A 23,658-nucleotide genomic window follows, 5' to 3' on the forward strand; every position below is an offset into this window, starting at 1 on the left:
TTTCATATCAAATTTTCCAATTATTTTGTTTAATTAGATTTTAAGATTGGTCTGGTAAATATCAATATAAAAATGGACACATTACAGCACTTGGCGGATCCAGGGGGAGGGTTCCGGGTGTTGGACCCCCCCTTTTTTGGACGATCAATGCATTTGAATGGGAGCATATTGTTGGAACTCCCCTTTGCTCTGGGTTGGGAACCCCCCCCCCCCCCCCCCCCTTTAAAATGGCTGGATCCGCCCCTGTACAATCATCTCATTTATGCACGAGTTTACAAAGGTACGAGATTTGAAAGATACGAGTTTGAGTGTACCAAAAAAATATTCTCTAGCGAAAGAGTACGCGTGCGCAAATACACGTTGACAACATCCGGTACTCCACATGCAGACGTTTTTTGTGCCGACGATAAACCAAACTTAATCGGTATATAACAGTTTTTTCGTAATTTTAAATGAGAATCACTTGCCTGCACATTTCAAAGCTCTAAATGTGTCGTTTTTACTCTCGATCAACAAGTGTTTAAACTTCAGCATTTACTTGCTAAACATGCTAAAATAAGTTTAAGTTTTACTTTTTTTTTTTTTTATTTCTGATAGTAATGTCTAATGATGATGATCATCATCATCTTCCAATCATGGTCAGGAGTCGTAGATGACTGTAAATATTATTGACCAGGCATTAATGATAAGTAATGATCAGTAAATCTTGTTTTCGCCTATATTTTGGTATCTTTTGTTTGTCTTACCCTGTAAACAGGTAAACTGGTCCGCCGTTCCATCTACATGTACACAAGGACGTATAACTAACAAGGATTCTTGTCTCGCGGTATCTCGTTAAAATATCCGGTATCGTGAGACTTGTATTTACCTTGTATTTACTCACTACTACAAATATGTGCGCTTTAAGTAAATATTTCCGGTTAGTTATATTACGATAATGTAAACAAATAGAACTCCTAACATCATGACCGAAATTATCTCCTTTTTTTTTTAACTAAAACAACTTTGTTAATCAGGGCTTTCCATTGAAATTGAAGTAGAAGGCTCAATTAAAATAATAGCCGGCTGTAACATGCGTTCGGCGAAGCCGGACGCCCACCAAGCTGTCAGCTTGGTGCCTTACGGCAGGGGGTCTGGCATAAATAGAGCAAAATCCTGCATTCTCGCAATCTCCTGGCACCTTATTTCATCTTTCAAATGACCATTTTTTATGTATGAAATTAAAGAAGAAAAAAAAAATCTCAAAGAAATTTCTTTTTTTTTGTTATAGTTTTTTATTTTATTACCTTATGCTTAAAATTCATTTACTTTTATAGGAGTTTTATTTATATAATAATTCGGTTTGTTAGAAATCTTGATCGATTTATTTTGCATAACTACGTGCATTTGTAAACAAATGACCCCCTTTTCTCTATAAAGACTGTTACGCGTATTTAAATCATACAATTGTTTCTCAAGCATTGACAGAAAATTGATATATCCTCTGATTTTCGCTTTTTTTGTATACTGTTCAATAAGTCGGATACATAAATCATTTGGAAATGTTATTTATTTGAGGTCGAGTCGACAATATTCTACTTTCGTTTTTGACCTTGATTCTCTGAACACCGCGTGGGTTTTGAAAAATTAACTTCAAAACTTTTTTAAAGATTCTGTTTTCCAGATTCTGAACAATATGATCTACTATACTTTCTTTAATTTGACTATTATTCCATAACATAAGATTGTCATCCTATCTGATTGTCTTCACGTTTTAAAAGCCAAAAAAAAAATCCAACGAGTTAATGACCATCGGAACGTCTCTATTGTTATCGTTCAATGACCACCGGAACGTCTCTCTTGTTATCTTTGAAAAGAAACGATGCATTCTGACTTTAAATAGACAACCAATCAGTGACCTGAATTCATGTGAACTATATTTAGCCCAAGGTAAACACTGATTTTCATCCTTGTTTATCGTGACCGCGACTTTGCGACAAGACGTCTTTCGGCTGCATGTAAACATTTGAAAAAGATATTTCTGTCTTTTTGAATTTATATTTTTGTCAGTGAAGTAGCCGGCACTGGTATCTACCACAAACGGCGGATTTCCGCCGGCTACCGGCTTCAGTGGAAAGCCCTGGTTAATTATCTTTGATGTTCAAAAACCAAAAAAAGAAATATAAAAAAATATATACATGATATACGTCCTTGTTTGTGGTAATAATAAGTCAAAATATTTTCGTATTTTTTGTTTGCTTATCTAAAAATATCTTTACCTTAATGTACTTTCTTTTTAAAAAAGAAAAGGTTTATAAAATATAATGGAATATGTGAAAAACCCAATATTCTACTTCAAAGTTAAAGTCTTTATTTGAAAATTATGTGACTAAAAGTTTTGTATATATATATGCAAGTAAAAAGGCAAATTTTTTCACCATTCATTAGGCATATAATTAATACTGGCCCCGTAATAATTATGTAAGTCTACAGCATTTTCTTTTTACGATTATTTAATTGCTGGAATGAATAAAAGATTTAAAAGCAAAATGTTGTTGTTAATTCTTTCAATTGCATTTAAGTTTTATAAAAAATAAAAAACTACTTAATTTTGACCTTGATGTCTTCACCAGTAAATTAATATTTTATTTACGAAATGGACATACTTGTGTCATGTAGCCTCATGATGTAGGTGATAATAAAATCACTTGTTACCCTTTTTACTGATGTTGAAGTCAAAACCAGTATTCAGTGCACACAATTTCATTTTTTTTAAATCTTGCTAACAAGCATGACAAGTTGATAAAAAGTGAAGTTGAAATGTTCATTTTATAACAAGTATAAATATATTTAAATTTTCCTTTTATTTTCAGGACGAGATACTAAATTGTACAGAAGCTAATCAACCATCATGCACATTTTATTATGCACTGACATGTTAAGGATCAAACAATTATTTACAAGAGTGTTTATATTATTTATTTGTGTATTGACTATGACTGCTGCTGAGGACTATTATAAACTCTTAGGAATTCAAAGAAGTGCTACCACAAAAGAAATACGACAAGCTTTTAAAAAGCTAGCTGTTACCATGCATCCAGATAAAAATCCGGTTTGTTTACGATTTTAATAGCAAAACATTATTTATATGCAGAGTTCTTGAAAAGTGGGGTCTAAAGGTTTTTAACACTAAAATTTTCTATGGACCGACACAAATTTTGAACTTTGCAGTAGAAATAAAAGTGAGGACCAGCAGATTTTCTTCAAAGACTGCCAGAAAAAAAGATTTTGAGAACTTTGTATTTTAAACATCTTAGCAGGTGGTCATTTTGATTTCATTGTGATAAATTGCTATTATTTTTTTATACGACCGCAAAATTTGAAAAATTTTTCGTCGTATATTGCTATCACGTTGGCGTCGTCGTCGTCGTCCGGCGTCCGAATACTTTTAGTTTTCGCACTCTAACTTTAGTAAAAGTGAATGGAAATCTATGAAATTTTAACACAAGGTTTATGACCACAAAAGGAAGGTTGGTATTGATTTTGGGAGTTTTGGTCCCAACATTTTAGGAATTAGGGGCCAAAAAGGGCCCAAATAAGCATTTTCTTGGTTTTCGCACTATAACTTTAGTTTAAGTTAATAGAAATCTATGAAATTTTGACACAAGGTTTATGACCACAAAAGAAAGGTTGGGATTGATTTTGGGAGTTTTGGTTCCAACAGTTTAGGAATTAGGGGCCAAAAAAGGGCCCAAATAAGCATTATTCTAGGTTTTCGCACAATAACTTTAGTTTAAGTAAATAGAAATCAATGAAATTTAAACACAATGTTTATGACCACAAAAGGAAGGTTGGTATTGATTTTGGGAGTTTTGGTCCTAACAGTTTAGGAATAAGGGGCCCAAAGGGTCCAAAATTGAACTTTGTGTGATTTCATCAAAAATTCAATAATTGGGGTTCTTTGATATGCCGAATCTAACTATGTATGTAGATTCTTAACTTTTGGTCCCGTTTTCAAATTGGTCTACATTAAGGTCCAAAGGGTCCAAAATTAAACTTAGTTTGATTTTAACAAAAATTGAATCCTTGGGGTTCTTTGATATGCTGAATTTAAAAATGTACTTAGATTTTTAATTATTGGCCTAGTTTTCAAGTTGGTCCAAATGGGGGTCTAAAATTAAACTTTGTTTGATTTCATCAAAAATTGAATAAATGGGTTCTTTGATATGCAAAATCTAACTGTGTATGTAGATTCTTAATTTTTGGTCCAGTTTTCAAATTGGTCTACATTAAGGTCCAAAGGGTCCAAAATTAAACTAAGTTTGATTTTAACAAAAATTAAATTCTTGGGCTTATTTGATATGCTTTATCTAAATATGTACTTTGATTTTTGATTATGGGCCCAGTTTTCAAGTTGGTCCAAATCAGGATTCCATATGAAATATTGTGCAATAGCAAGAAATTTTCAATTGCACAGTATTGCACAATAGCAAGAAATATCTAATTGCACAATATTGTGCAATAGCAATTAATTTTCAATTGGAGTTATCTTTCTTTGTATAGAATAGTAGTTGATAATATATGTTGAAAATTTGCCAGACATGACTATGATGTCATTTTCTATTTTTATTTGCCAATAACTTTATGTAAATGACTTCATTGGAAATTTGCCAATATAAAATGTTGCTGATGAAGCTTTTTTTCCTTATCTTATCTAAAATGTTTTTAGATAATGTATGTTGGACATTTGCCAGACATGACTATGATGTCATTTTCTATTTTTATTTGCCAATAACTTTATGTAAATAACTTCATTGGAAATTTGCCAATATAAAATGTTGCTGATGAAGTTTTTTTTATTGTTTTATACAATAAACAATGTATATTCACTTTTACTACCAACCAATCTTTACCATTCAGTGATAACAAGCACTTTATTTTACATTTTAATATTTTATGATGTATTTAAAAGAGTAGTTATTGTTGCAAACTCCATTAGAAATTTGAATTGATATCAGTTTTGGAAAAAGGGAAACGGGGATGTGAAAAAAAAGGGGGGGGGGGGTTAAATTTTTCTCATTTCAGATTTCATAAATAAAAAGAAAATTTCTTCAAACATTTTTTTGAGAGGATTAATATTCAACAGCATAGTGAATTGCTCAAAGGCAAAAAAAAACTTTTAAGTTCATTAGACCACATTCGTTCTGTGTCAGAAACCTATGCTGTGTCATGATCAACTATTTAATTTTAGATTTAAAAAGTTTGAAGAAGAAATCTTTAATTGATTTGTAAAATCTTGACATTTGTTTTGTGTAAAAAAAAAACATGTAATGTCAAAAATTTGATCACAATCCAAATTCAGAGCTGTATCACGCTTGAATGTTTTGTCCATACTTGCCCCAACTGTTCAGGGTTCGACCTCTGCGGTCGTATAAAGCTGCGCCCTGCGGAGCACCTGGTTTTAAGTTGATAAGAGTGTTCTCAAGATTGTAATTATAATGCATGCCATGTTAACATGGGGCTGCATACTGATACATATATATGTATTCATGATATTTGAAAAATGATGATACTTTTAATTTTAATTTCTATTATGAAGTGTCAAAGATGTAGTCTGATTCTGTGTTAAAGTGCTGCTGTCTCATTGTTGTATAGTATATCTCCGTTTTTATAAGTATTTATATGTTCTGAAATAAGACATCATATAAATACATGTACATACATTGTATAACACATAGCTGAGAGGGTGGTTTAGCAGATTTTTACCAAACGAAGACAAGATTGACAATGTTTTCTCCAGGGGTAACAATCTGCTCTATCCCCCTCTCAGATATGTGTTATTTATTTTACTGTACAAAATGTTATGTTATTACATTGTATTACTGTCTATTAAATTTCAAATTCAAATAATTAAAGGGCACACTTGATCAAGCATCTCTGTGAAGGGTGATACGAGTTATGGGATAGAGTAAATTGTCTCCCTTGTACATGTAAAAGCCAATTAAAACCTGGCATTTTGACATGAAGTACAATACAATATAATGTAGTTATATTTATCATATGCCAAAGTTTTATTATTTTTCTTGATATGTTTTAGGATGATCCAGAAGCTCATGATAATTTTTTAAAGATAAACAGAGCCTATGAAGTTTTAAAAGATGAAGATATGCGTAAAAAATTTGATATGCATGGAGAAGAAGGCTTAAAAGATGATTTCCATGGTGGAAATAGATATGAAAGTTGGAAATTTTATCAAGAAGAATTTGGTAAATTTTTTAATATATATATTTCATCAGAGATTACATCACATTTACATGGTGTATGAAGATTGTATGTAAATTTATATTTAAGAATATTATAAATGTAGATGAATTTATATGACCCTAATTTTGTCCTACCTAATGAAAAATTCATTTTGTGGTCTTTTATTTCTGTTGTTTGAAGTAATTGCAACTGCAATAAGGCAAATATCACTTAGTTTATTCAGTCTTTAACAAGAAGAACTACAAGATTTGTCAAAGAAACAGACAAGAATACTATGATCATGATGATCTGCAATAATTTTGAAGGGAATTGGTTGAAATTTTTTTTACCTAAGATTTATGATCCTAAAGTTATGTTACCCTCTAGGAAGTCTCTTGACAGCATGCTTGTTTCTAGTACAGAAATGATATTGTTTGATTCCTGGTCAGAACAAAGATTTAAAATTACTGATATTTGTTTCTCTGCCAAACAAATATAAAAAAGAAGATGTGGTATGATTGCCAATGAGACAAATGTCCACAAGAGACCAAAATGACACAGACATTAACAACTATAGGTCACCGTATGGCCTTCAACAATGAGCAAAGCCCATACCGCATAGTCAGCTATAAAAGGCCCTGTTATGACAATGTAAAAGAATTCAAACTAGAAAACTAACGGCCTTATTTATATAAAAAAATGAACGAAAAACAAATATGTAACACATAAAAGACTGGTCTAATATGGTTCAGAATAATGTTTCGAATTATTTCCAAATAAAATACAAATCAGCATGTGAGGCTAGAAAGAAGGTATTTTCATATTACTCATTACTGTGATTACATAAAGGTGATACCACTCTGAATATGATTGAAATATTTGCCACTGGACATTGAGCAATCATTTATCAAATGTCAATCTTATTTTTACTAAGCAGGTTTGGTTTATTTATTCCTCATACAAAATTTTATTTTAGTTTCTTTTTACAGGTTTATATGATGATGATAAGGAGATAATAACATTAAGCAAGTCAGACTTTGGTGAGTGCATTTTACAGAATTAAACAAGAAGGAAACTTGTATACTGTTTCTTTAATCAAAGAAAATTGTGTAGAAAATATAGATAAGTATACCTTTCCAGAGCAGTGATTGTATTTCTAGAAACAAAAGTAACAAACAAAAAAACAAGGACGCAAAATTTTGATTGCATGATTGACATTTGTGTTGGTCAGTTTTGGTCAATTATGATTAAAAAAAATGTTTGTATAGATATTATTATAGGATTAAACACATTTTTTCTAGAGGTTATTGATGTGTAAACTGGGGCGATTAACTCACAAACTGAATAAAAGTCCAAAGAAAAAAATTTGTGTAATCCTTATTATTCCTAAGCCAAATATTCACAATTTACAATTTTTACCATCAAATGCACAATTGACTTGTTGTAACAAAGAAGTTAGCCGCCATATTGACTTTCTAAAATCCCTAATATTCGATAAATGCAGCAAAATCTAAAATGAAATAGCACCTACCTCAAAAACTTCATTTTAATGAGATATTATCAAAATTTGAATTGTACATGTAACGAAATAATCTTTCGCTTGAAAGTTTTCATTTGTAAGACGTCGTGCTATGCCACAACTTAAATTCGCTAAATCATTCATGAGATTTCGCGGAATTTTATTTAAATTTTAATTTTACACAATTTCAAAAAAAAAAGCTTTAATGCATTACTTCTTTTTTTTATACTTCAAATTTTTCGTCGTATATTGCTATCACGTTGGCGTCGTCGTCGTCGTCCGAATACTTTTAGTTTTCGCACTCTAACTTTAGTAAAAGTGAATGGAAATCTATGAAATTTTAACACAAGGTTTATGACCACAAAAGGAAGGTTGGTATTGATTTTGGGAGTTTTGGTCCCAACATTTTAGGAATTGGGGGCCAAAAAGGGCCCAAATAAGCATTTTCTTGGTTTTCGCACTATAACTTTAGTTTAAGTTAATAGAAATCTATGAAATTTTGACACAAGGTTTATGACCACAAAAGAACGGTTGGGATTGATTTTGGGAGTTTTGGTTTCAACAGTTTAGGAATTAGGGGCCAAAAAAGGGCCAAAATAAGCATTATTCTTGGTTTTCGCACAATAACTTTAGTATAAGTAAATAGAAATCTATGAAATTTAAACACAAGGTTTATGACCATAAAAGGAAGGTTGGTATTGATTTTGGGAGTTTTGGTCCCAACAGAATAAGGGGCCCAAAGGGTCCAAAATTAAACTTTGTTTGATTTCATCAAAATTGAATAATTGGGGTTCTTTGATATGCCGAATCTAACTGTCATGACTGTGTATGTAGATTCTTAACTTTTGGTCCCGTTTTCAAATTGGTCTACATTAAGGTCCAAAGGGTCCAAAATTAAACTTAGTTTGATTTTGACAAAAATTGAATCAGTTAGGTTCTTTGATATGCTGAATCTAAAAATGTACTTAGATTCTTGATTATTGGCCCAGTTTTCAAGTTGGTCCAAATCGGGGTCCAAAATTAAACTTTGTTTGATTTCATCAAAAATTGAATAAATGGGGTTCTTTGATATACCAAATCTAACTGTGTATGTAGATTCTTCATTTTTGGTCCTGTTTTCAAATTGGTCTACACTAAAGTCCAAAGGGTCCAAAATTAAACTTAGTCTGATTTTAACAAAAATTGAAATCTTGAAGTTCTTTGATATGCTGAATCCAAAAATGTACTTAGATTTTTTATTATGGGCCCAGTTTTCAAGTTGGTCCAAATCAGGATCTAAAATTATTATATTAAGTATTGTGCAATAGCAAGTCTTTTCAATTGCACAGTATTGCGCAATGGCAAGAAATATCTAATTGCACAATATTGTGAAATAGCAAATTTTTTTTTAATTAGAGTTATCTTTCTTTGTCCAGAATAGTAAGCAAGAAATATCTAATTGCAAAATATTGTGCAATAGCAAGATTTTTTTTTAATAGGAGTTATCTTTCTTTGTCCAGAATCAACTTTAATCTTTGTTATATACAATATACAATGTATATTCACTTTTTACTACCAACTGATAAACTAAAATAATCTTTACCATTCAGTGATAACAAGCAGTTTTTTTACATCTTAATATTTTATGATGTATTTAAATGAGTAGTTATTGTTGCAAACTCCATTAGAAATTTTAATTGAGATTAGTTTTGGATATAAGGGAAAGGATGATGTGATTAAAAAAATTGGGTTCAATTTTTCTCATTTGAAATTTCATAAATAAAAAAGAAAATTTCTTCAAACATTTTTTTGAGAGGATTAATATTCAACAGCATAGTGAAAACAAAATTTTTAAGTTCATTAGAACACATTCATTCTGTGTCAGAAACCTATGCTGTGTCAACTATTTAATCACAATCCAAATTTAGAGCTGAATCCAGCTTGAATGTTGTGTCCATACTTGCCCCAACCGTTCAGGGTTCAACCTCTGCAGTCGTATAAAGCTACGCCCTGCGGAGCATCTGGTTATATATGCATTAGAATAGAAACAGCTGTTATGTATTTGTTTTTCAATCGCAATTTGCTGAAAATCCAGGGAACCCGGCATGCATGTGTACTACGCATGAATAGATCACAGTAAAGGTTACAAAGTAGTTTCGGAAACATGGTTTATCTAAGTGTAAACCCAGGAAAAAAATTCTAATTGACCAATCCAATTCAAGTATTTATCATGTTTATAGATATATGCAAATCATATAAGAATTATTAGAATTTATTGTCAGATTTGCTGTTTATTATACATGTATGTCTTTTGAAGGTCAGGTAGGTAAAACCCTTAAAGACCAAATAAATTTTTGAATTTATGCCAATACATTGTATACTCTGACAGCACATTTGATATTGAAATATGAAAAATATGAAACTTTTTGACCGACAACACCTTTAACTTGTCCTTGAAATACACACCTTCACAAATTATTTTTTTTGGCCTGTTCATGTCATATTATCTATTACAATTTCTGAAATTGGATTCTTATATTTTACAGAACAATCCGTAGAAGAATCTGGAGATACCTGGTTTATCAATTATTACTCAGCACATTGTGGACATTGTCATGACTTGGCACCAGCTGTAAGCAAATGTAGAGAGAGTAATCTCCCCTTATTTTATTTTTTTTGGACAATCCTTATTTTAATCACCCCTAATGCCTCTTGCTATTATTCTATTTCCTGTTCTTATTATACATGTTATATAACATTGAGTAATGAAATGTCTTCAAAAATTTGTATGGTGTGTATCTTTACAACTAAACAGAAAGATACTAAGAAGGTCTTCCAAAATGAAAGATCCTGGTAAGTGGAGTGTGGAAAGTGGATTTGTATTTTAATCCAATTTAATAAAATTGAGACTGGAAATGGGGAATGTGTCCATAGAGCAGACAACAGCCGAAGGCCACCAATGGGTCTAGATCTTCAATGCAGCGAGAAACTCCCGCACCCATAGGAGTCCTTCAGCTGGCCCCTAAACTAATATGTTACTAGTTCAGTGATAATGGACGTCATACTTAACTCTGAATTATACACAAGAAACTAAAATTTAAGATCATACAAGACTAACAAAGGCCAGACAGGCGCAAAGATGCGGTGGGGTTAAACATGTTTTTGAGATCACAACCTTCCCTTATACCTCTAGCTAATGTAGAAAAACTACTAAATGAAAATTCACAAATTTTGTTTCTTCTTTCAGTGGAGAGAATTAGCCCAGGAGCTTGCAGGTGTGATACGTATAGGAGCTGTTAATTGTGGAGATGATTGGAATCTTTGTAGAATGCAGGGAATACGGTCGTATCCCACACTGGTCATGTATCCTACCGTAAGATATTTAATTATACTTGATAGAATTGAGATTTCATTTGGAGTCTTTGTAGAATGCAGGGAATACGATCGTATCCTGCACTGGTCATGTATCCTAACGTAAGATTTATAATAAGACTTGATAGAATTGAAATTTCATTTGGAATCTTTGTAGAACGCAGGGAATATGTGGCCCCTGATCTAAAACACAACATCAGAACAAAATATGAAAACCAGTTGAAAAAGCTTATTGTGTCAGATCTGTACATGAATAAATAAAATAAAAAAAGATTCCAGACACAAATTACCAAACTTAGAGTACTGGCATGTATAAACGGAAAACCAGTAACAACTAATAAAAAAATCATTGAATATCAATCCTTACACATTCAGAGAAAAACATGATTTTGTGCAATGCCAAAACTATATAGGTATCAACAGAATGCAGGAAAGTATATGTTCATAGATTTGAAATTTTTAAACTGTACCTCACAGAATTAAGATTATAATTTATTTTCCAGAGCTTATAAATGAAAAAAAAATTATATAAGATGTAGTTTATGATTTCTGTAGATGAAATTGCAATAATTTTTCAGGCAGAGAAATATCATGGAGATAGAACAACACGAAAGATGGTAAAGTTTGCCCTAAAAAGTATACAATCTGATGCATATACACTGAGGTCAGAGGAAGAGATCGAAGATAATGGGCTACCATGGTTGATATCATTTTGTGGAGATAGTGGAGGTATTATGACATTGGATTAGGATTATAAGTCCAGAAAAAAATTTTGGTGGTTGAAAGGCACCTTTTTTCATGGCCACTTCTCATACAGTAGCATTTTGATTCGCTAGCATAGCCACACAATTTGAATTTTATGACCACCCATTCAAAAATAATTCAAGTGCCTTTCAACACACGAAATATTTTATTTTTGGAATATGTTTAATGTTTATGTTATAATTTGATTACATAAAATATTATGAGTTAAGATACTATTTAGTTTTAGAAATTCTGTATTTGATTTCAGAGCAATATGATTAAGATCAAAGTTTAAACCAAACTGTACTGACAAACATTGGAAAATTGGTTTGACAGACAATTATGAATAAAATTAATGGAAAACACTTCCAGTATCTCTAATGGATTGGTAAAAAATTTGCTTCACAGATACTTATACTTTCCACTTGATATGAAGTCAACTACAACCTATTTTTCAGACACATTTTGTAATAATTTGAGAAACAGTAGAATTTTAGTTTTTTCCCCAGAAAATGAGATCAGACCTCTCTTTGTAAACATGTTATGTGTACCCTCATTTATGATAATGCAAAACAACTTATGACTCATGACAAAGTTCATATATTATGTATATTTCAATGTTGACATAATTTATTAGATATACAATGTATATGGCATATTATTATTATATGTGTGTCTTTTCTTTGCAGATTGTCTGTCATCAACAGCAACCACAAAGTTATCGGCAATATTGGTAATAATTTACTGTTTTAAATATGATATGTTCAAGGGTTGGTGAAGTTTTTTTCATCTTGGTTGTATTTTAATAGCTTGATTTTACTGTAGTTTTCTAATGGAATGGTTTATATGTGAACCCTTTCATTTGCTGAAACAAAGAAAAAGAGTTTATTGAATGGCAATTTTTGTCGAGCCTTCGACTTTAGTCGAAAAAGCGAGACTAAGCGATCCTACATTCCGTCGGCGGCGGCGTCCACAAATATTCACTCTGTGGTTAAAGTTTTTGAAATTTTAATAACTTTCTTAAACTATACTGAATTTCTACCAAACTTGGACAGAAGCTTGTTTATGATCATAAGAAAGTATCCAGAAGTAAATTTTGTAAAAATAAAATTCCGTTTTTTCCGTATTTTACTTATAAATGGACTTTAATAGTTTTTCTGCGAGGAAACATTACATTCACTCTGTGGTTAAAGTTTTTAAAATTTTAATAACTTTCATAAACTATCCTTGATTTGTACCAAAGTTGGACAGAAGCTTGTTTATGATCATAAGATAGCTAGTATCAAGAAGAAAATTTTGTAAAAATAAATTTCCACTTTTCCGTATTTTACTCATAAATGGACTTAGTTTTTTTGCCAGAAACAAAACATTCACTCTGTGGTTTAAGTTTTTAAAATTTTTATAATGTTCTTAAACTATCATGGATTTCTACCAAACTTAGACAAAAGCTTGTTTCTGATCATAAGATATTATTTAGAATTTAAGTAAATTTTGTAAAAAAAAATTCACTTTTTCCGTATTTTACTTATAAATGGACTTAGTTTTTCTTCCAGTTAACATTACATACAGTCTGCAGTTAAAGTTTATAAAACATTTATTAGATTCATAAACTATCCTGGATTTTTTACCAAACTTGGAAGTTTCTTTCAATCAAAAGACAGTATATAGAGAGGGAAATTTTTATTGATGTTTTTCTTCATTTTTGTTGAGTCTGCGATTAACAGCAAAAGTAGGCGAGACACTGGGTTCCGTGGAACCCTTACAAATTTTTATCTAAATATCTACATTATTTAGAATTAAAATATCTTAAAAATAAATAAAATTAGATGTCATTATGTCAAAGAGATAGCAACCCAATTTTTTTTAAGCACGGAAAAAAAAGAATTAGAATATATCTAACTTGATCCCAAGTAAAGTGTCAAAATTAATTGAAGTTTATTTGTCTGAAAAACTGAAAATAACAGTCTGACCTATTATTGTCTTGTGTTTCAAATTGATTCAGTCATAACTTGTAGTTTGAAATATAATCAATGTTTTGGCATAGTTAGACTGACTTTAACCTTCATTCTACAGTGGATTCATTATTCGTGGGATATCAACTTTTTGGGGATTTTATGGGTACAGGTTATCCATGAATTTTAATGTTTAAGGAATTCTATAGCCATGTTTACATGCAGACTTTGGCAAATCCATCAATTAAATATCATTGAAAATAATTTTTTTCACAACCCATATAAAGAAACGAATACGTAATTTTTGGTCTACTTTTAACATGTTTAATTTCAGACTGATTTGGTTAATGTTGCATCAGTAGATTGTCATAAAGACGAAAAGTTCTGCGAGAAACTTGGAATAGAACATGGCACGTATTATTATCCTACCGCAGAGGTTGCAAAAGATGAAGGAAAGGTATGAGTATATAATTTAAAAGAAAATTGTAGATGGAAGCTGATCTGGGACATGAACATTTTCTTAAAGAACTGGGTCTTCAGATGTGAACAATTACTGTATATTCAGAAATTATTGCAAATTGTTTTCTTTTATTGCGACTTGGTGAATATCACAATAATCAGTACTCACATTCTGATATCTGATACATATATCTGTGTGCATTTTCTTAAATTACAATATTAAATCTCACATTTTTATAAAAAGAAGATGTGGTATGATTGACAATGAGACTACTCTATACAAGAGACCAAATGACACAGAAATAAACAACTATAGGTCACTGAACAGCCTTTAACAATGAGCAAAGTCATACCTCATAGTCAGCTATTAAAGGTCCTGAAATGACAAACGTAAAACCATTCAAACGAGAAAACTAACGGTCCCATTTACACATAAAATATTTAACTCAAACAGCACGGGTCATGACTTGGGACAGACATTCACAAAATTTTTGTCCATTCTTGAAAATCTCAATAATACATGAACTCAATTATTTATGAATTAACATTAAACAAACCTGTAAAGACTTGAATATAAAAACCGTTTAGAAAATAGTGACTTTAATATATTTGTTAACATCTACACTATTGGGTCTCATGTGAATGTTGTAATTTCATAATTTTTGGTATTCATTTTTTATTGTGACAGTTGGACAACAGACACAAATTGGGATTTCAGGCAAAGCCTCATGCAAAAATCAAAATTAAAAATGGGAGGATTTTTTTTTTACATGTATATATCCAACACAACTATAGAAACACATCATGTGTTATGATTTAAATTGAGCCAAATGTATGATTTTAGAAAAACTTATTTGAGGACTTTGTATTTCAGAAAATATCCAGTTTAAATGCTCAAGAAATTGCTTACCAAGTGTTGTCATGGTTACCTGATGTTGATAACCTGGATTCAAAAACTTTAAAGGTATGGTATAGTTCATAAAATGTTACTTTACTTCACAAAATAAAAGGACTCAATCAAGGCTTTCAAAACAGTCATATATTCTGGACATTTGTATTATGTCCGGTAAAAGTCTGGCTGGGCAAAGCATGAAACGGTCAACTACTTTTAGTTATCAAGACTTTCTTAAGAAACGGTCATTTTAACATAATTCACGATCTTTTTGACCCAACCTTTTGCCTTTAACAGCCACACATTTCCGGTCATAAAAGTGACATGATGATTAATTACTATCAAAACAACCCCTACTTCAATACTTTCTAATTTTAATCAAGGCTAATTTTGGAAGCCCTGGACTCAATGCCTTGAAAGGTTAAAATAAATCTAACAAAGATGGTAATAATTTTTTTTTGAATTTTATAATAATGACATTCAGACTTTCATGATCAAGTACAAATGATGTAAAATATACAAAGGTATACAAAATAAAAACAATTACGATATTTCTCCACTCAAGAAATTTTAATATTTAAAGCGCTAGGCTTTGCTGAGCTTTTTAAATAGTTAAAATTTAACTGTCGAGAGTGGAGAAATATCATAATACATGAGTTATAGTGGTGGAATCTGTTTCCCTAATGATTTTTATCCTTCTTTTTCAAAGATTTGAAGAAAGTTGTGTACTTTTTATGTGACGTCATCAGGCATGGTCGCCTTTTTTCATGACGTGACAATAGGAAAATTCAGAAGAAACAAAGAAAATTTAACGTCACAATAAAGTTTCGCACAATTATTTGCTGAGAACAAATTTTTACTAAAGATTAGAAATATTTTTCTCACACCGGTCAGGAAATATGAAAATTAGAGACAAAATAATACGCAACTTCATAACCTATAATTTAAATCTTAAGACCATCCAGTATTATTTGTAAAGTAAACACTGAATATTTGTCTATATGGTCTTGGTTCTTTGAGAAAAAAGAATGTATGTTATAAATGCATTTCTTGATATTGAACATTCTAGTATTTAAATGACTTTTAAAAGGTGGAATGACAAATGCTCATAAAATCATAAGGCTATAAATAATTTTGAAGTACATACTTTGTTTTTCTTCAAAATATTTTTACATTGAATGCAACATTTTATTAAATACTTAGTTTGAAATATTGATTATGCTAGAATTTGGTTAAAATTTATCCCAAAAAAATTATATGTGGGTTTTTTTCATATTGATATTCCATATTTCATCATTCACTATATATATGTGTTACTTGGGAAAAATGGTATTGATTTAATTTGAATGGTTATGTCATATATGTACTTTCAGACTTTTTATGCCCCATTTATGGGCATTATGTTTTCTGGTCTGTGCGTCCGTTCGTCCGTTCGTTCGTTCGTCCGTCTGTCCCGCTTCAGGTTAAAGTTTTTGGTTGGTAGTTTTTGATGAAGTTGAAGTCTAATCAACTTGAAACTTAGTACATATGTTCTGTATGATATGATCTTTCTAATTTTAATTCCAAATTAGAGATTTAACCCCATTTTCACGGTCCACTGAACATAGAAAATGATAGTGCGGATGGGGCATCCGTGTACTGGGGACACATTCTTGTTTCAATCTAAAACAGCAACGTTAGAACAATGTTTTGTTGAATTATTTGCAATTCCATTGTATTTCATGTTTTTTGTCTCTGGGATATCTGACATACATATATCTTCTTTTTTCCTAACATGTGTAAGATTGATAGAAATCTCTCTTATTGAAAATAATATTTCTTTTTTACAGAAAATTATAAACAGATTGAAGACAGGTCAACATCATACATGGTTGATTCATTTTGTGGAAGGGGATGGCAGTCAGGATATAGAATTCAGAAAACTACCAGCCATGCTGGAAGGTATTAAGGTACCATCTAAGGGAAATAACTCTGGAATACACATTTTAATATCACAAAACACTGTTAGAATTAGTTTTACCTTTACACAATCTTCCATTTTTCCTAAAAGCTTTTTTGTAGAAAATCTTTCAGAAATAAAACTTGTTGCATGTCAACAAATTCCTTCACTGTAGCTAACCCTTATTTAAAAAAAAAGCAACTCCTTTAATATTGTTTAATCCACAGTCATGAAAACATGTTTGATATAATCATTCATTACCAGATTTTAAAACATTTTTGCTATTGTTATCAACAATGATCAAGATTGGGAAAAGCAGGCTCTTGTCTCATTGGCAATTTTACCACACATTTTTATTTCTATATCTAAAAAAGTTATTCATGTGAATGGTAAAAGCTTTGCTGGAAAAAAAAACTTAACAGACTTACAAGAAGACATTTGAAAATGCTGCTGAACCTGTACTTAAGTTAACTTTGATACATGATGAACAAAAACAAATATTTTACAAGAAATGAACTGTTAGATTTCAAAATTCAATGTTGCAAAGTACATGTATGACAATGAATGATAAATATTTCAGATTGGCAGAGTAGACTGCAAGAAGTTAAGATCAGAATGCAATGAGCTGCATGTTATGAAGTTCCCTTCTTTTGTTGTTTACAAGCAGACTGGTGGTTTTGAGCTGTATTATGGTATGCTCAACTTTATGTTTTGAAACGCTGCAGCATATAGTATTAGATGAACCAATCTCTTTTCTGTATCTTGATTTGTTTTATATATGTGCATTCTTAATATATGTTAATTCAGAAATTATTGCGTGCATTTATATATCATTGCAATTATCAGAGAATGGACAAAAACATCTAATTATTGTGATTTCAGGAAGATCTGCATACAGATATATCCATCTTATATTAAAATGCAAGTTCTAATCATTGTGAATCACATCCAGCCACATTATTTCCTTTAAAAAAATAATGCAATAATTTGTGAGTTTACAGGACAGAAATCCAATGAAAAAAAATACTGCTACAGTCTGTTAGATATGCAATTTTTTCCCAAAATCCAAACATTGTAATGCCGCAAGCGAACAACCACTTCTCTTTCAAATCTCACCACTTCTCCGGCGCAGTTTCAAAAAAGAGAAGTCACTATGATTATGAAGAAGTGTGAGCCCTGAATTATGCAGAAAACAAAGATTACATTGAGATGTAAATGACATCTGTTATTCATGAATATGTGGAGATGTGGGGTACACACCAAACAAGATAACAATCAAATAACAAAAATAACTTACAGATGTTGAGAAGACAACATACAACCTTTAAAATGGATTGTGTCTAAGCTCTGAATCATCGCTTACCCTATAAATAAAATGATGTAATCAAATTTCTACCATAGACCACTTTCTTAAAGTAACTTTTTTCCGAGAGAAAAAAATAACGACATCACATTTGCTTACCTCTGAATGAACTAAGAAAAAGTTTAGTCTATATTCAGTATTGAATTACTTATTGTAGGAAGAGCAACAGCCCATGATGTGAGTGCTTTTGCTAAGGACAGTATGACTACTAAACTAGAGTCCCTGACACTAGATGATTTTCAGTCACAGAGAGTAGGACCATCTAGTCAGTCTATGTGGTTCATTGATTTCTTTGCTCCAGTAAGTATTTTTGTAGTGTAATGCAGAGATTCAAATTCATGTTGTCTCATGATAATAAAATAAAATTAACGGTACCAATTTTCTTGCACCAGATGCGCATTTCGACAATACATGTCTCTTCAGTGATGCTCGTGGCCAAAATATTTGAAATCCAAAGCTTATATAAAAGATGAAGAGCTATAATCCAAAAGGTCCAAAAAGTATAGCCAAATCCGTGAAAGGAATCATAAAAGTCATGGTGGACAGTTGAATATCTTGAAACACCTACAATTCTTAAATCGGAAATAAAAATTCTAGAACTAATTGGTGGTAGTGATGCACTTATTGCAATTATAATTCCAATTAATACAAACACAATTGTAATGATATTTAACTTGTTTCCTGAAATTTGTATTTTTGCTGCAGTAACATAGTTTTCATAGTTTTTCTAGAAAACTAACCTAGTTTATATAATAATGAATTGATGAAATTTTTTAACAATATTTGAAAATGATATACATTATGTTATCGAACCAAATTTTGTACTTGTGTTATCAATTTATTATTTATACCATCCAAGGCCTGTCACAGTAGAATCATGGTTGTAAGAATTAATACTTTTTTTTTGTAAGCTCATGTTTATATTTTATCTTACAGTGGTGCCCTCCTTGCATGAGATTATTACCAGAATTCAGAAAAGCTGCTAGGAATTATGAGGGTGATGATATTGGTTTTGGCACTGTTGATTGTACTGTACATAACCAACTTTGTCAAATGGTAAACTCATATTTATTGATTGTGGACTGAAATATGTCATTTGGATATAAAATGCATTATTGTTTTAACTTTAATATTTAACATTTTTCTTCATATTCACTAGATTTCTGCTCTCTGTTGATTTGTATCTGATTCTTTTAATAGATTAATACTCTTAAAAGGCACTCTTGTGTATTATTTTCCATGATTCTTTTCATGTGCCATACTTACTATTTTATGGCCAGAATTTGTTGTATAGTATTTAGGCATGCATTGCAATTTACAGCTAAAGGGAAGTAACTCAAAAAATATTTATTTGAATTTTACAATTTCATGAATAAGAATTTGCTTTCAAGTTTAAATAAAAGTTTGGTGCTCTTTTGAATACATTTCATATTTTGTTACCATTGGGAACTCAGATATGTGGGTCAATTCTAAAATTCCACATGTATGGAAATTCTGAAAAATTAACAAGTCTCTGTTTATATATTTTATTTCATCGATTTTTTACAAATATAGAAATTAATTTCAGAAGCATGTTTAATAGTCATTGTTAACAGTTCATTTACCAAATTTAATCTCAAAATTTATTATATCTACATTGTGTTAATGGTAACGTTTCTTTAATTAGACTAATTCAGATTCTGAAAAGGAACAATTAAAGTAAACCTGACAATTTCCAATGAAAAATCATTTTAAATTGTGAGTGATTTTTTTTTCAATTGTGCTATAACATGAGTAAAGATTGTTAAAGCATTTTCTTTTTGATAATGGCTGACCATAAACAATCTGTATTTTATATTTTAGTATAACATAAGATCATACCCTACTACCATCCTGTACAATAGCACAAAGCCTCATCAGTACAGTGGACATCATTCAGCAGAACATATATTGGAGTTTATACAGGTATGTTCAAGAAAATTTCTTAAATCAGAACTCTTAAAAAAAACAAGAACAGTTTATAACGGAGAAGAACACAATGAACCAAAAACATCTTCAAAGTGAATAATTTATGTTTTGTATTCAAAACAAGCTGTTCATATATTTTTTGTACATTTCTTATCAAATTGTTCACTAATTGAAATGTAGTTTTTCCAAGTTATATATCTTTCAAGTTAAAATTAAATGAAAATAGGATATCATCCATTAAAAACTTTTTTGAAATAAATTCTATCCAGTAATATCTTTGTTTTAACTCATGAACTGTTCAACCAAAGCTTTTCAAATTTTAATTTGTTGTAACTGATGACAGAATGGATATCAAGTTTGAAACTGAGGATTGAGGAAAGGGTCTCATAAGTATTTTCTTTATGGGTATTTTCTAATTTTATTACTGTGTGATGTATAAATGAAATTGAATATAAGTTTGTGGACAAATATATTGTTATATGTTTTCATGTGAATAATGAATTGTAATTGCTTTATTTCAGGATACTTTAAATCCACCTGTAATTATAGTAACTGAAGCAATGTTTGAAGAACGTGTTGTCAATAAGAAACCTGATGAGATATGGCTGATAGATTGGTTTGCTAATTGGTGTGGACCTTGTCAACAACTAGCTCCAGAATGGAGGAGATTGGCTAAGGTGATATATGGATTATATCAATTGATAGAACCTTTTTATTATTGTTTGCTTTACATCTCGAGGCAATGTTTAATTATTTTCAGGACTAGGTCAAACACACATTTTAAATGGCACAAAAAATCTTTTTTCTCAACTGGGAAATCTTATATATGATCTGCGTCGGATAGGAACCAATCTTATACAAATGAATATCAATACATCTGTTAAATTATTTCACGTTTAAAAATTTTTTAACATCAAGTCTGTAACTGTTTGAAAATTGTGTTGTTTTAAGAAATCTACAAAACAGATTAACATTGATCTTATAATTTCGTAGATTTGAATGATCCATGTAAGCGTGCATTTAAATGAGGTTGGTTTCTACCCAGCTAAGATTATACATTATCATTCCATCTTGAAATCTTCAATAATTATATTTTAAAAAAAAGGTATTGTATTTCAAATACTTTTTAAAATATAAATTATTCAAGTATGTTACTTTTTAGCTCACCTGGCCTAAAAGGCCATGTGAGCTTTTCTCATCACTTGGCGTCCGTCGTCGTCGTCGTCGTCGTCGTCGTCTGTCGTCGTTAACAATTTTTCAAACATCTTCTCCTCTGAAACTACTGAATGGATTTGAATGAAACTTAACATGATTGTTCCTTAGTATATCCTGCACAAAATGTGCGCTTCGATTTTTGATCCGTCAAAAAACATGGCCGCCGTTACTTAAAATAGAACATAGGGGTCAAATGCAGTTTTTGGCTTATATCTCAAAAACGAAAGCATTTAGAGCAAATCTGACATGGGGTAAAAATGTTCATTAGGTCAAGATCTATCAGCCCTGAAATTTTCAGATGAATCAAACAAACCATTGTTGGGTTGCTGCCACTTAATTGGTAATTTTAAGGAAATTTTGCAGTTTTTGGTCATTATCTTGAATATTATTATAGATAAAGATAAACTGTAAACAGCAAAAAAGATCAGCAAAGTAAGATCTACAAATAAGTTAATATGACCAAAATTGTCAATTGACCCCTTAAGGGGTTATTGTCCTTTAATGACAATTTTTCACAATTTGTTCATCATATTTGCCAACTTTAAAAAATCTTCTCCTCTGAAACTACTGAATGGATTTGGTTAAAACTTAGCATGATTGTTCCTTAGATTATCCTGCACAAAGTGTGTGCTTTGATTTTTGATCCGTCAAAAAACATGGCCGCCGTTACTTAAAATAGAACATAGGGGTCAAATGCAGTTTTTGGCTTATATCTCAAAAACAAAAGCATTTAGAGCAAATCTGACATGGAGTAAAAATGTTCATTAGGTCAAGATCTATCAGCCCTGAAATTTTCAGATGAATCAAACAAACCATTGTTGGGTTGCTGCCACTTAATTGGTAATTTTAAGGAAATTTTGCAGTTTTTGGTCATTATCTTGAATATTATTATAGATAAAGATAAACTGTAAACAGCAAAAAAGATCAGCAAAGTAAGATCTACAAATAAGTCAATTTGACCAAAATTGTCAATTGACCCCTTAAGGGGTTATTGTCCTTTAATAACAATTTTTCACAATTTGTTCATCATATTTGCTAACTTTAAAAAATCTTCTCCTCTGAAACTACTGAATGGATTTGGTTAAAACTTAGCATGGTTGTTCCTTAGATTATCCTGCACAAAGTGTGTGCTTTGATTTTTGATCCGTCAAAAAACATGGCCGCCGTTACTTAAAATAGAACATAGGGGTCAAATGCAGTTTTTGGCTTATATCTCAAAAACGAAAGCATTAAGAACAAATCTGACATGGAGTAAAAATGTTCATTAGGTCAATATCTATCAGCCGTGAAATTTTCAGATGAATCAAACATCCAATTGTTGGGTTGCTGCCACTTAATTGGTAATTTTAAGGAAATTTTGCAGTTTTTGGTCATTATCTTGAATATTATTATAGATAAAGATAAACTGTTAACAGCAAATATGATCAGCAAAGTAAGATCTACAAATAAGTCAATTTGACCAAAATTGTCAATTGACCTCTTTAGGAGTTATTGCCCTTTAAAGACTTTTTTCACAATTTGTTCACCATGTTGACTTACTTTAAAAAATCTTCTCTTATGAAACTGCTGTATCAATTTCAGCCAAACTTAGGCTAAATGAGTTTCAGAGTTTCAGAGTATCTAGTATAAATTTTATATTTCATTTCCTTGTATGTCAAGAAACATAGCTCCTATGGCTAAAATAGAACATAGGAGAAAATGATTTTTTTTTGCTTTTGAAGAAAATAGGACGATTCAAAGAACATTTAAATAAATTGAAAAGCCAAAATAATCATTGATGAGAGATTAAACCAAAAAAATTCAGGTGAGCGATTCAGGCTCTTGAGAGCCTCTTGTTATGAATACTAAATTATTTAAAAATATTTGTCAAATTTTTTGTTTTGTTTTGTAAGAGTTTTCTTTCTTGGAAATTGATTTCTATGTGAATAATTCCATACAAACAACAAATTCTAGTAGAAAAATTGAATTTGAAAAACTTTGGTAACAAAGTAAACATCTGAATTCATTTTGGGCTATTCCTGGGGAAAATGTATGGGAATTTTTTGACACCACAGG

At 30.8% G+C, this 23,658-nt stretch overlaps 1 protein-coding gene across 1 annotated transcript in view; it reads left to right on the forward strand.

The window, feature by feature from the left end:
* The first annotated feature begins 361 nt into the window (after positions 1 to 361).
* LOC143059252 (dnaJ homolog subfamily C member 10-like) overlaps positions 362 to 23,658 on the forward strand; it is a 29,096-nt gene continuing 5,799 nt past the window's right edge. Inside the window, exons 1-16 of the mRNA XM_076232727.1 lie at positions 362 to 424; positions 2,853 to 3,091; positions 6,077 to 6,245; positions 7,212 to 7,262; positions 10,267 to 10,352; positions 10,968 to 11,093; positions 11,671 to 11,821; positions 12,526 to 12,569; positions 14,123 to 14,245; positions 15,122 to 15,211; positions 16,969 to 17,088; positions 17,659 to 17,770; positions 18,599 to 18,741; positions 19,378 to 19,497; positions 20,284 to 20,385; positions 20,910 to 21,065. Of these exons, the coding sequence (XP_076088842.1) occupies positions 2,891 to 3,091; positions 6,077 to 6,245; positions 7,212 to 7,262; positions 10,267 to 10,352; positions 10,968 to 11,093; positions 11,671 to 11,821; positions 12,526 to 12,569; positions 14,123 to 14,245; positions 15,122 to 15,211; positions 16,969 to 17,088; positions 17,659 to 17,770; positions 18,599 to 18,741; positions 19,378 to 19,497; positions 20,284 to 20,385; positions 20,910 to 21,065 (1,794 nt within the window). The 5' untranslated portion in view covers positions 362 to 424; positions 2,853 to 2,890. The remainder of the gene's footprint in view (positions 425 to 2,852; positions 3,092 to 6,076; positions 6,246 to 7,211; positions 7,263 to 10,266; positions 10,353 to 10,967; positions 11,094 to 11,670; positions 11,822 to 12,525; positions 12,570 to 14,122; positions 14,246 to 15,121; positions 15,212 to 16,968; positions 17,089 to 17,658; positions 17,771 to 18,598; positions 18,742 to 19,377; positions 19,498 to 20,283; positions 20,386 to 20,909; positions 21,066 to 23,658) is intronic.

The sequence above is a fragment of the Mytilus galloprovincialis genome, chromosome 14, assembly GCF_965363235.1.
Source record: "Mytilus galloprovincialis chromosome 14, xbMytGall1.hap1.1, whole genome shotgun sequence".
Lineage (NCBI taxonomy): Eukaryota > Metazoa > Mollusca > Bivalvia > Mytilida > Mytilidae > Mytilus > Mytilus galloprovincialis.